We start from the raw sequence: 14,070 nt of genomic DNA on the forward strand, positions 1-14,070 counted from the left end.
GTCGCCTCTTTATGCGCCTCCTGGCGCGGTAGAACGGTGCTGCAGGCGGCGTCCCCGAGTCCCAGCAGAGGACCCTGGGAGTTGTAGGCAGCAGTGCTCCCCCCTCTCAGCGGCCGCGGTGGTAGGTGCGGCGGCGGGAGAGAGCAAGCCAAGCGGCGTGATGTGAAGAGTCCAGCCGGTCTGCCAGGTATGCTTTCTGTGCCCCCGGATTGTTTAGAGCCCCCGCTCCTCTGCAGAAGCGTCGCCTCTTTATGTGCCTCCAGGCGCGGTAGAACGGCGCTGCAGGCGGCGTCCCCGAGTCCCAGCAGAGGACCCTGGGAGTTGTAGGCAGCAGTGCTCCCCCCTCTCAGCGGCCGCGGTGGGAAGTGGGGCGGCGGGAGAGAGCAAGCCAAGCGGCGTGATGTGAAGAGTCCAGCCGGTCTGCAAGGTATGCTTTCTGTGCCCCCGGATTGTTTAGAGCAAGGTATGTAATTGCTTGTGCTTGCCGCCTCATGAAAAAGGTTTTAGCCGGCAAAGGTCATGCACAAAGTTCTAATTCTCAACCCAACTTCCCAAAATTGAGATGAGTGAGGACTGACCTAGAGTCATTTCAGTTTTCAGCATTATTAATGACAGTTGTATGAAGTCCCTGACCATTATTGGTCATATTTAGTCCCTTATATGATTTCGGGTTTGACTCTCAATTGATGACTACTCGTTCACCCCTGATAAAAAACTCAAATTGGTCATTTTTTATTTTCTTTTACAAAATTACAATCTTTTATGACTTTGAAAATTAATTGTACTATTTTAAACTGAATCTAACTAATGAACTTCCATTTTCTGAAGAATGCTCTTTTGTGGTAACAACTAAACTCTGGTTTCCATTTCAGGCTCTGAAATCTCTGTATTTTGTAATCTGGAATTTATGAAATTAAATGTGTCGAAGGACTATCTGCATAGGCTAATCCAGCAAAATGTGAATCTTGTCTTGAATGATGGGAGCTGCTCTATTAATAATACAGAAAGCGATTACTATGAACTCGTAGTTTTATTCGACTTTCCATTCTGTGGGGGACAGATGCTGGTAAGTAACGGAGTACATATATAAACCGATGTGATCGATGCCAAAGTCGGCTACCTTGCATAGCAATAGAGTGCCTGCTTGCCATTCCCTTCTTTTTTCTAAATAGTTCACAACATTGTTGATGATTGTGTTTATTTTATCCTATGAGTTGGTAATATGATTGTGACATGCTCTGTTGCTTTGATCACCCACCATTGGGTGCTTCTCACACCCCTTTTTCGTGTACATTTGTATATAAACATAGGCACTATACCCTAAACTCTGAACCTACCACCACCCTAGACTTCTCACTCTTCTCTCTCTCGTGTGTGTGTGTGTGTGTGTCTGTCTGTCTGTCTGTCTGTCTCACACCATATTGCCGGATGACAGTGGGACATTGACCATCTTTTCACAAGCATTCACGCTGGTGTCAGTCGTGATTTGTGTACCAATCTGTGAAGCTATAGGTAGTGTTTGTATGTAGATGTAATAGATAGTATATTTCCAGTTATAACACTTGTTCTAGTTCAGTTGGTTGGTCCAAAAGAAAAACCTTTTATTGATAACCAGTAACTTTATCCCCCTTTTCAAGAATCTACCTACAGCATTCCTGAACATGTTTAGTTTCTGGAAAATAGGTTACCTGTCTCTTCTACTCTAAACAGTGGTATTTGCACCGCAGCTCTTCTAATGCATTGGGACCAGATAGAACTTACTGGTGTACCTGAGACGAGAGCTAGGGGTTTCTATGCCACGCCAGTCTTAACAGATACACACTGATTAGGCATGTTCTCATCTTGTCACTCTGATATTGTCACCGTTGAGGACCAAAACCGTGATTGGTCTGGTAAGGAAAGAACAATTTACTAAACCAACCTTTTACTGAGGTAGATGAAAGATTATGCACAAGGAGAGGAGTTATTAACATGATATTGATATTTCCTGAAAGATCGTGCTACTTGAATAATTATCTCCATGTTGGTGTTGGCCACATGCGAGGATAGTTGCATGGAGCTGTGGTCTTGGCCTGTGATGATATGGAATTCTGCTGTGTGCAGATAGTGAATGCTGCTGTGTGCAGACAGTGACTGCTGTTGGGTGCAGATACTGACTGCTGCAGTGTGTGGATACTGACTGCTGCAGTGTCCGGATACTGACTGCTGTCTGGTGCAGATACTGACTGCAGTATCCGGATACTGACTGCTGCAGTGTCCAGATACTGACTGCTGCTGTGTGAGGATACTGACTGCTGCTGTGTGCGGATACTGACTGCTGCTGTGTGCGGATACTGACTGCTGCTGTGTGCGGATACTGACTGCTGCTGTGTGCGGATACTGACTGCTGCTGTGTGCGGATACTGACTGCTGCTGTGTGCGGATACTGACTGCTGCTGTGTCCGGATACTGACTGCTGCTGTGTCCGGATACTGACTGCTGCTGTGTGCGGATACTGACTGCTGCTGTGTGCGGATACTGACTGCTGCTGTGTGCGGATACTGACTGCTGCTGTGTGCGGATACGGACTGCTGCTGGGTGCGGATACGGACTGCTGCTGGGTGCGGATACGGACTGCTGCTGGGTGCGGATACGGACTGCTGCTGGGTGCGGATACGGACTGCTGCTGGGTGCGGATACGGACTGCTGCTGGGTGCGGATACGGACTGCTGCTGGGTGCGGATACTGACTGCTGCTGGGTGCGGATACGGATACGGACTGCTGCCGGGTGCGGATACGGACTGCTGCCGGGTGCGGATACGGACTGCTGCCGGGTGCGGATACGGACTGCTGCCGGGTGCGGATACGGACTGCTGCCGGGTGCGGATACGGACTGCTGCCGGGTGCGGATACGGACTGCTGCCGGGTGCGGATACGGACTGCTGCCGGGTGTGGATACGGACTGCTGCCGGGTGTGGATACGGACTGCTGCCGGGTGTGGATACGGACTGCTGCCGGGTGAAGATACGGACTGCTGCGGGGTGAAGATACGGACTGCTGCCGGGTGAAGATACGGACTGCTGCTGGGTGAAGATACGGACTGCTGCTGTTATATCAGTGCTTTGAGATGTATTTTGTAAGGTGACAGTCTTGAAAATGAACATAGAAATAGCCATGACTCTTCCAAACCTGGCAACAATGCTAATAATGAACTAAGAGTCAAGTTGGTAATCACGAGGAACCGCCTGGGTGTTTTGGGTTGTTATTATAGATGGTCAACATTATAGTTTATTACATTTAACACGAGAGACAATTTATAAAGTATATATCTTGTCCATATTAATTTAAGGTGCTCTTATTTTTTATTAGGAGGCAAAGTGAAACTAGACAATTGTCTAGGATCACACAATGTAGTCAAGAGGGAACGCCATGATTAAACCCAGATTTTATGGTTTCACTTTGTGTACTTCTATTTCATTCCAGTGCAATAATTAATTAACTTCCTTTTCACACTAGCAAGCAGAGAAGGCTTGCTCGAAGGCGATGTATAGGGATTGCAACTCAGACGCAGCAGAACAATAAGCCCTGGTGCTTCCGTGCTGACAGGGCACCACAGACCTTACCTAGTGGCCCCTGGGAAAATGGTTGCCAGTACCCATGGTCTAATGCCACGCTGAACACTGCAGTACATCTATGAAAAACACATAGTAAGTATTGATCAAAAGATGGAACCGAGCTTGGCAAAGAAAGCAGCTGGTCACTTCAAACTATGGTTCCAGTGACATTCAGCAATTGTCTACCTTTTGCATGAATACCAAATTAGTCAGGATATAGCAATAGTATAAAATCTAGACTTGTTGCTAAAGCCAGAATGATGGGCATAGTTAAGATTTTCAGCCAGTAATTATTTTCCTTTTGCTTTCGTCCCTGGTCCTAAATTGGATTTCTAACGTCCACGGAGCCCTTCTATCTGCATTGGGTAAATTATCTATTGCTGTAGGTAACATTATTTTTCAGTATTAAACTATTGACTGGGTTTAAACTCTACTGTTTGAAGGATTAAACCATCAAACGCTACTGATGCGGTGCTCCTAGTTAAGAAAAGTGGGAAGGAGATTGCGTAAGGCGGGACAAGCAAGTGCATTAGGTGCAGAAAATATTCCTTTGAGTGAGTGCGTATTTGTAACTGGAGAAAATATGATTAACATAGTAAATCTATTGATTTACCTTCCAATGGATTGCCAAATATTAACATCATTATTTCCCAAAACGAATATATACCCTTGATTACCTGCCCTCCTTTGATTCTTCATTTGATATTCCAGAACAAAAAGCCTCTTCAGACAATCACAAACCTCATCTTACTATTTCTATTATTGAGGCTAAGGGCTACATCAAGGATTAGAAAAAGGTGTCAAGGGATTCAATGTGAAAATATGGAAAGTTTACAGTAGAAAGATAAAACCAGATACATTCAACAACACAACTGGATATGAGGCAGTCAACACTATTTCAACTGCTCCAAGGCCAGGGAAGTCGGCAAATGCACCCCCTCTGCTATTGCCGAGACTGCTGACAATGCATTTTCTTCTTGTATCTGGTTTAGATCTGCATTGCACCTTGCCAACTCCCCATATCAAGAGGAGTACTATAAATTAAGCCTTTCAGGTACAAGTGGTTGAGATAGCTATTCTGAAGTTGGAGGACAATTCATTAAATCCACATGAAAACTGTGCCCTATACTCTCTCCATATTTGCAAAATAAGACCATTGCAGTCAACCATGCAGGGGCAGCTTCTCCATTGTCCAGCGAAAACTTCTGAAGCTATGACGGCAACTGCCCCTTACACCGCTCTCTCATCACTCAGGAGTAGGGGGTTGGCTATGAACCACTGTTTGTTTATAGTTTTGAACAGAGAACGTTTGCCACTTTGACCTGGGTTGGGGGAGTTAGGATTGGTTACATTGTTTTTACCTGGAATTGACATGTACACTGTTTCACTGGTGTGAGTGGTGGGCCTGTGCTGTGGCGGTCAGATGTGTCGCTATGTGGTGTACTGCGAGGACGTGCCCATGGAGGGGTTTGTGCGACTGGTTTGATGGCTCTAAAGGATGGATAACGTGATGACTTACTCCTTCCTCACTTGAAATGTCAGATGACTGGGGTCACTACCTAAGAGGTACAAGGAGCTGTTGTTGCTGCGCCGCAGGGGGATGGATGTGGCGCTTCACCAGGATTTCACCTGACGGGGGGAGGTGACCAAGCTTCAATGAAAGTGGAGGGGGACAACAACCACACTGCTTCCCATACCAACGTTGAAGGGATTGCTTGAAAGAGGTGACCCACAGCTATTGCCTCAGTCACTCAGGGGATTGGAAAAGACACTCAGACTAGAATTGACCATGCTGGAGGACCACATAAGCGGGTTACGGCAGGAGCTACCAGACCAACTACAGATTAGGCCAGCATTGCAGGAAGAGCAGGAGAGGCAAGCAAAGGTATCAGAACAGCTCCGCTCACTAAAGCAGCATGATTACCTAACCCTGAGTCACTCAGAGGGAGGACAGGCGGGCAGATTCCTGTCATGGCTTGTCTGTACAGACCGCAGGGGCAGTCCCTGTCACCCAAGTTAAGAGCCACGAAGGTGATATGCAGCTTACACAGCAAAAATTGCTAGCAGCCTTCACAGACCACTATAGTGAGCTAAACAGGAGACCTGAACTAGGGCAGGTGGACGGGCTGGATGCCTTTTTTTTTTTTTAAACTTTTTTTTATTGGTTTTAAGTACAGCCATACACACATGATTGGACGACAAGTTCACGATAATAAACATATTAACTGAGTGGACATTGGTTTACATTGCACCTCAGACAGCAGTCTCCCATTCCGCATGCCTATGTATCTCCATTTCAATAGTAGGTAACACACATGGATCCCCTCTATATTTATTCCATTGTGACCACTTCCTATACCATTTCTTGGGGCACCCCGAGCCTTCAAAACCTCAGTTTCAGCCAGCATTTATCTATCCATTTATTTTGCCCATAGGGAACGAGCGGTGGGTTCGCTCCCCCCATCCTTTCGCCAGCTCTTGTTTCACCAATGTGTACCCCAGTGTTGTGAATTGCTGTTCGACTTCCGTGAGGTCACTCGCCTCCCAAATGTTCAACAGACCCAGTTGTGGCTTCAATACCATTTCCTTTCTCAAGACCGCCTGCATGTGTTCTGAGGCTCCCTCCCATAGGGCACATATCTTTGGGCAGCTCCACAGCGTATGATAAAATGTGGCCTGTTGTCCACATCCCATCAGCCAAAGATCATCAGGTCTAGCTCGTATTTTCGCCAACTCTTACCCTGTGATGTATGATTGGTAGAGTATCTTCAGCTGTATCAGCCTGAATCTGAGAGTGATGGCCGCTTCCCGGGGGGACATAAGAGCTGTTTACCAATCCTCGTCGTCTATCGGACCTTAGTCATGCTGCCAGCGCTCTCTGAGCTTTGGAAAGGTGTCTGGTAGGTTATTACTTAACTTCTTGTATGTTAGAGATATTGCCTTTGAAGTGAGAGGCCGTATCTCGTGCCTAATCTGTAAGTACCTGTATATTTCTCCTTGAGCTAAATGGTATTGCTTTTGAAGGTCACCGAATGTTAGTACAGCTCCCCTCTTCACCAGGTCTTTCACCGTGGAGATATCTATGAGGTCCCACTTGTCGAACCCGGGCTGATGGCACAACATGCCCAGTTTCTGGGTGTACCATAGCAGTGTCGCCTGTGAGAGGATTCCCGCCCACCCCAACCGGGAATTGACTATGCACCATATTTCTACTGTATGCTGGGTAGGTCCAAAAAATCTCCCCTTATTTTTTTTTATCACTGGTGTATAGGGCCCCCAGATAGCTGGAGCGATCAGTTTGGTAACGATCAAGAGCATACGCTGAGTCGTCAGGGGGGTGATACATCCAGTGATTAACCGTCACCTGTTGCGCCGCCCAGTAATAAAGCTGCAGGTCAGGGAATGCTTTGCCTCCGCCGTACAACCTTTAGTCAATTTCTTCAATGCTATCCACGGGGCCTTCCCATCCCACAACAGCGTACGGATTTCGCCTTCGACTGCTCTAAAATATGAGTCTGAGACTATGTGTGGACAATTATGGAGTATGTTAAGGAAACGAGGGAGGGCCAGCATTTTGAAAAGTGCAGCCCGCCCAGACGTGGGTCCCTTGCTCACTTTGCCACTGGATTCAAGCTAGCCTGACTGATGACGGCTGATTAGCCAGAAACAGGTCCATGGATGCTTGTTTTCGGTCCAGGGAAGACTCGGCTTGGCAGTTTGGGCTGGACTGTTCCCATGAGGCACAGAGTCAGACTGATTTGCATATGGCCATGTTTGAACGAGGGTGGTGGAGTGAGCTAAAGAATGATGATGGATTAAATCCAGATCAGTTGACTGGGGGTGAGTATTTGATTTGCTCAAATGCTCCGTCCATTATCCCCTTTGTTATCAATAAAAAGCTGGCATCCGGCAAGACCCCAGGCATGGATAGCCTCCCAGCTGAGTTTTATCTAATTTTGCATCTTCCCTAGCTCAGAAACTGGCTGAAATGTATACAAACAAGTTAGACTGTGGATCTCTGCTGGTGACAACCAGTGAAGCCGTGGTGGTGTCGGTGCTCAGGCCCTCTGGGGACATTACAGATGTGGTGGCCTACCGCCCCTTATCAATGTTAAACTTAGACTATAACATTTTCATCAAGGGCCTGCCAACCGCTTAATGCCCTACCATCCTACCTTAGTGCATGAGGATCAAAACTGGTTTATCCACAAGCATAATACTTCATTTAACAAACACCTCATATACCGCGTTCTACCTGAAATGCCTCTGGCCCTCCGTGCAGGGGCTGTGGTACTCTCGCTAAACATCAGGAAATCATTTGACACACTGAGGTGGGACTACTTCCAGGCTGTCATGTCGAAGATGGCGCTGGGGGAGGGATGGGGCAAGTAGGTGGCGCTGCTCTATGCAGGTGCCGGTGCACATGGGCTGCTGGATTTTGGACCCCTTTGAGATGCGTGGAGGCAGGTTTATCCACTTTTGCCCTTACTCTTTGAGCTAGCGGTAGAGCCTTTTGGGTGTGTGTTGCGTACTGAGGACTATGGTGGGGGAGATCTCGCTTCATGATGGCTAACTCATGGTTTTGCAGTATGCAGATGACTTGCTCCTCTATCTACGAGTGGCTTAGACAGGATTCCCTTGGCATGCTGACCTACTAGAAGAATTTGGTCACATCTCTAGGTTGTGCACTAACTGGCAAAAACCTTGTGTTTTCACAGTATCGCAATACCTTGTTTTGACCCCAGGAATCGGTGCAGCAGAGCCGAGTGCAATGGGCACCCAGAACCTTTAGATACCTGGGGATTAGAGTATATGATATGAACACTGATATGATAGAAGGGAATCTGGGCAGTGGGGTCAGAGGACTGAGGGGTAGCATTGTGTTTTGGTGTACGCTCCAGCTTCCTATAATGGCAAAGGAGCTCTAACTAAAATGATCATGCTATTTGCAAACCTGCCAGTATGGATCCCGATTGTTTGGTTCTGAACCCTGAACGCTATGTGTTAGACTTGGCATCTTTGGCATGGTTTCCTCTGACATTTTACCTCTACCTCCTGTACTTGTTATCCTGTGCTGGATTTAGTTTTTGCTGGCATAGATGCTTTGGGCACTTTGCCACTGCTGATCAGTGACAACGTGTAAGTGCTCCCTGTGTAAATTCTTGTTACAAATGGTTCTCCCTGATTGGCATATTTAATTTACGGTAAATCCCTAGTATAGTACACTGCAGTGTGCCAGGGCCTGTAAATCCAATGCTTCTAGTGGGCCTGCAGCACTGATTGTGCCACCCACATGAGTAACCCAAAAAATGTATCTCAGACCTGCCACTGCAGTATCTGTGTGCAGTTTAACTGCCATGTCAACTTGGCAAGTGCACCCACTTGCCAGTCCCTAACCTTCCCTTTTCTTACATGTAAGGCACTCCTCAGGTAGGCACAATTTACCCCCTTGGCAGGGTGCAGTGTATGTGAATGGTAGGACATGTACTGGTGTGTGTGACATGGCATGATAGTGAAATACAGCCAATTTCATTTATCACAGTTGAAAGGCTATCTTGCCCCACAGGATAGAATAGGAAAGGCTTTGTAACATCTTAAAAGTATAACTTCTCATTGGACAAGAAGGAGAAATAAAGTTTGGGCTCTCTGAACTCAGAATTTAATAACACCTCTTTTAGTAAAGATGTTTTTTAAATTGAATGTTCGAGAATCCCAGTTTTAGAAAGTAGGCATTTTTTTGTCCAACGATTCCGTGTGCCTTTGCATGTTTGTGTATTGACGGTCGGCTTTTGGAGTCACAGGGGCTGTGAATGTGCATTCACTGTAGACAGCCACTGGGGGGTTGAGGTGGTACTGGGCCTTCCTGGATGACTCAAAGCTGAACTGAATAGACCTTGGCTGAATTTAGAGTAGTGGGAGGAGATTTCCTTGCACCTGAATAGGGCCCGTCTCCCTTGCACAATGCTGTCTCCACCCCCTGTGGTCATACTGCACCAGTGAGGACAGAAGTGGTTTGGGCTGGGCTCAGAGACCCTTGCTCAAAGAGAACATAGACATTTTGGGGTACAAGTATTAGACCTAAAACCCAGATGTTTAGATTACTTCTGGAATCAAAAGGAACCTTTGCAAAGGAGAAAAGCTGCAGAGCTGTGAGGAGTACTGCCCCTTTGCTGCGTGGCGTGGGCCTGCAGTTACTATTTCTGCCAGAGAAAGGACAAAGACTGGAACTTTGCTTTAAACCTACTTGAAGAAAATCTCCAAGGGGCTGTGTATGCTGGCCTCCTGTTCTGAAGGCTCAGGGACACAAAGACTTCACCCCCAGCTCCCCTGAACTCTGCTGCATAGAGTTATGACCTGTCAGGAGGTACCTGTTCCAGTTCTGGGCCTCTGGAGGTCTTGCTTGCTGCTGGGAACGGGAAGAAATGCTATGCTATAGGAATTAGTCGGGAATGAGTGACAAAATCTAGTGGCACTGTGCACATTGCAGAGGCCGAAGGGCAAGGGGGTACTGGGAGTTCCAAATTTTGAACTTTATTGCTATGCAGCACAATTACAGTGGCTGGCCAGGTGGGTGATGGGACTAGGCTGACTGGAGCTTGGAGAATTGGGTGCACACATAGAGAGGGGTCAATTCCTGCAACAATGTTGGGGGCAGCAGTTACATCGACTCGTAGACTGAGGATCTTTCACATTGTCCTTTGTTGTTGGAAGGGGACGATTCACCAAGTGGGATCATATCTGTAATAGGCCCTGGGTACCCCATTGATGGGGCTGTCGATTTCTGGCAGCTTGGTCGGCAGCAGATATAAAAACACTGGGTGACTGTTCCAATGAGGACTCTTTGAACTCACTAGAAGAGCTTATGATGGGGAGCAGTCTCCGGGATTGCCAATTCATGGTCAATGGACCTATTACACCAGCGCTGCGCAGACTATTTGAGGAGGTGGACTCAGAACCCCTACTCATGACATATTGCAGCCAGTGATTACTTTTGGACGTGGGAGCCATTTAATCTACGGGTTATGTAAGATGGCACATAATAGGTCAATGGACATGCGGCAGAACCTCCAGACTAAGTGGCAGACATTTCTAATTAGGAAATTTGTGAGAAAGGAATGGGAGCGGACTCTAGAATGAACATATAAATATAAACGCAGCACCGGATTCAAATGTACACAATTTAACTCCCTGCACTGCACTGCTCCTACCTTACACCCAGGAGGCTGAAAGTGATGGTAAACATTACTGATCTATAAGGCCCCTGATGTGTAGCCACAGATGTAGACTTTTGGCACATGGTGTGGGTGTGCCAGAATATTGGGAGAGTCTGGATGCAAGTCATTGAGATGCTGGCACATGTATTGGACAGGACCAGCTATACAAGGCCAAGATCAGCCCTTTGGGGTTGTGCAGTAGGTACTCCCGAGGAACAGCAGGTACTAGATTTCCGGACTTAGCACTGAGAGTAGTCCACAGAGATATAGCATGACATCTGAAATTGGTGACTGGCCCACCACATAGCAGGTGGAAGGCAGACATCGTCTGCTGGGCCCAGGCGGAAGGAGCAACTCTCAGGGAGGTAGAATATAGAGGGCTCCACAAGAATCCCCTCACTGCCCAATGGGCGGATGCGTTGAGGGGTTTTATGGAGGTGGTGGAAAGAAAGGTGGCAAAGGGATAATGCTTCAAAGGGAGGGCCACTCTGACCTAGGAGCGGTTAGCTTGCACTGAGGCGGCTGGATGTGACAGCCCCTGAACCGAAACAATGGTTCTAGGTATATGCACACAGAGGATTGCAGCACAATTCTTGGTCTACAGAAGACACCAGAACACTTAAACACAAGACTGGGGAAGTCTGTTGGTGAATTGCTGTTGTACAAAATTCTATACTTTATTGGCCCATGGGGACATATGATATGCAAGGGAAATGCGAGCCACGACTCTTGTATGAAGCGACAAAGTGACTGGCTAACTGTACTTGTAAGTGAATGGTTGGTTTACCTGAAAAAAAACTTCAAGAATACTTGCAACATTAATGAGGAAGAAGTTTCATATGTGTCATAATATGAGGGTTATGCATAACTGCTAAACAGTCACTTACTGTTGAACTTGTAAAAACCAATAAAGACAGTTTAAAAAACTTCCCATGGTCAGTGCCAAATACCAAGTATACCGTATAGGGTGGAAGGCTTTCTGTTCAGGTGTAATCGCACTGAAAACCTCTACTTCTCTAACGTTAATCCTTCCATATTACAGGTTGTGTGTGAGACTGTACCTTGTTTCTGGCTACCTCTTTTCAAGGGAAGGGCTCTACCCCCTCCTGTCTCTTTCAGACACCTCATTCCTTCTTTTCTCTTTTATAGGCCTCTTTACTGCCAGTCGTCTGCTTTTTCAGTGGCACTAAAATGGATCCTGGCAAGTGATGTGCAGTGCTGTCACTAGAGAGCTTACCTCTGATTGAGGTGTTTAACAGAAGAGTGAACCAGTTCAGCCACCTCAAGGCTCGAAAAAGGCATCCCCGGGACCTTCTTGGTGCCCATAATTAGGCCCCTGAGTGATATTGTATTCCTGGCCCTCCTTTCTGGATCTTTGATGTCACATGGTCTCCTTTGGTACCATGATATGACAGCCATCCTTATGTGACCTTCTTCTCCCTCATGTGCCCTCTCAAACACAACCTCCAGACACGTTGCTTTTAACATTCTACTCTGAAATCCAAGGCTGTCTGTTGTCAGGTTGAAGTCACATGACCAGTGGTGCTCAAAGCATACAAAAACACTACAGTGCTACATTCAATTCTTATACAAAAACAGATATGTGTAGCTAAGTGGTGCAGGTATTAGTGAATTAAACCAAGTGGTTAGAGTGACGGGAAAGCTAATTTCAGGCGATTCACTAAGGGCTTACTTACGAGTTTGCGGATGCAGGAGCGGACCGTCACGCCAGCGGTCCGCTTCTGCACCGCCAAACCCATGGCTACACAATAAACAGTGATGTGGAGGAACAAATAGACCCAACGTATTTATAGGATACATTCAGTTACTCCTATGCAGTGGTACCTAGTCCCATCTCAATAATATGTACTTAAACAAAGTCACATGCCAACGCTTATTCCTGATCGTAACCAATAATTATTTCTTTTACTTGGTTTACTAGTTAAGATCGGTGTTTAATTTTTCTTAATTCATCATTCATTAAATCAACATGGAACAAAAACACAGTACAGTACAACATAAAAACAAATACATACAAAATTATACAAAAAGATAATTTCCTAACTACAAAATAAGTGTCCGTTTTTTCAGTTCACTGCGGTCCATTTGAGTTAATCGTTTCGTTTCATAAAGCTTTATTCGGTTTGTGTAAAAACAACCATAAAAGCACATGGATAATACATCATTATATGAATAGAGAAGGAAATTGGTACAGAAAAAATTCAATTAAGAGCCAGGGATTAAAACATCATACTTTTCCTTACATTAATACATTTAAGTAAATAAGTAGCAGTAAAAAAGCAAATATCAAATTCCTGCATCATGAAAAGCAGCCTCATTGCTGCATCCACAGTTAATCATTTTCACACTTGAGGTGCCCTATCCACCTCTATATCTTTTTCCGGTGTGCATGTCCAATTACTGCGCAATAATTGTGATTTAACGGATGCCTCCTTCCTCGTCTGTCCGTCTGTCGACGTGCTTCATCCCTGTTGCTTGGGCCTCATCAGGACAGAGGTGTAAGGAACAACGATGAAGTACCGTCCCAGATGCGTAAATACTACAATGCCATCATCTCTATCTGTACTGGCAGCTCCTGGCGTTCCGGCCGCTATCAACACAGGACTTCCTTTTGCAGCGTATGTCTCTGTCAAACCGTTCTTGTCCCGTGCAAGGACGCCCAGTGTCAGCTCATTAACGCCCCACTGGTATTCCACAGGTTTCTACACTAGCATGGTTCTGTGCCTACCAGTTCACTAAGACCCCATGTGTATTATGTGAAACCCGTGGCTGCAGCACTCTCCAGTTTATAAGTGTTCTCGTGTTTAGAGGGATGTTTTTGGCAGTCCAATAGCAGTGCCTCTAAAAATGATCACTGTTAGACCTGGCACCATTGGCGTGGGTGTCCCTTCCATTTTTTGCTGTTGCCTCATATGTTTTTGCTGGTTATAGATGCTTTAGGCACTGTGCCACTACTATTCAGTGCCACAGTGCAAGTGCTCCCTATGGTAAATTGATGTATGAATTAGTGACTTCATGATTGGCTTGTTTAGTTTACTTGTCAGACCCTAGTACAGTGCACTGAGTGTGCCCAGGGCTTGTAAATCAAATGCTGCTTGTGGGCTTGCAGCACTCGTTGTGCCACCCACAGAAGCAGCCTGTAGAGTGTGTCTCGGGTGTACCATTGCAGAGCCTAAGTGCAGTCTGGTATTGCCATGTTGACTGGCAAGTTCACCCACTTGCCAGCCCCTAAACCTTCCATT

At 46.4% G+C, this 14,070-nt stretch overlaps 1 protein-coding gene across 3 annotated transcripts in view; it reads left to right on the top strand.

The window, feature by feature from the left end:
* The window catches only part of LOC144821473 (uncharacterized), a 616,628-nt gene that overhangs the window by 409,765 nt on the left and 192,793 nt on the right, over nt 1–14,070 (top strand). For all 3 annotated transcript variants that reach the window (XM_078678562.1, XM_078678582.1, XM_078678572.1), the window contains one exon: nt 873–1,066. In XM_078678562.1, the coding sequence (XP_078534688.1) occupies nt 873–1,066 (194 nt within the window). The remainder of the gene's footprint in view (nt 1–872; nt 1,067–14,070) is intronic.

Source organism: Lissotriton helveticus, chromosome 1_1 (genome assembly GCF_964261635.1).
Source record: "Lissotriton helveticus chromosome 1_1, aLisHel1.1, whole genome shotgun sequence".
Classification (NCBI taxonomy): Eukaryota; Metazoa; Chordata; class Amphibia; order Caudata; family Salamandridae; genus Lissotriton; species Lissotriton helveticus.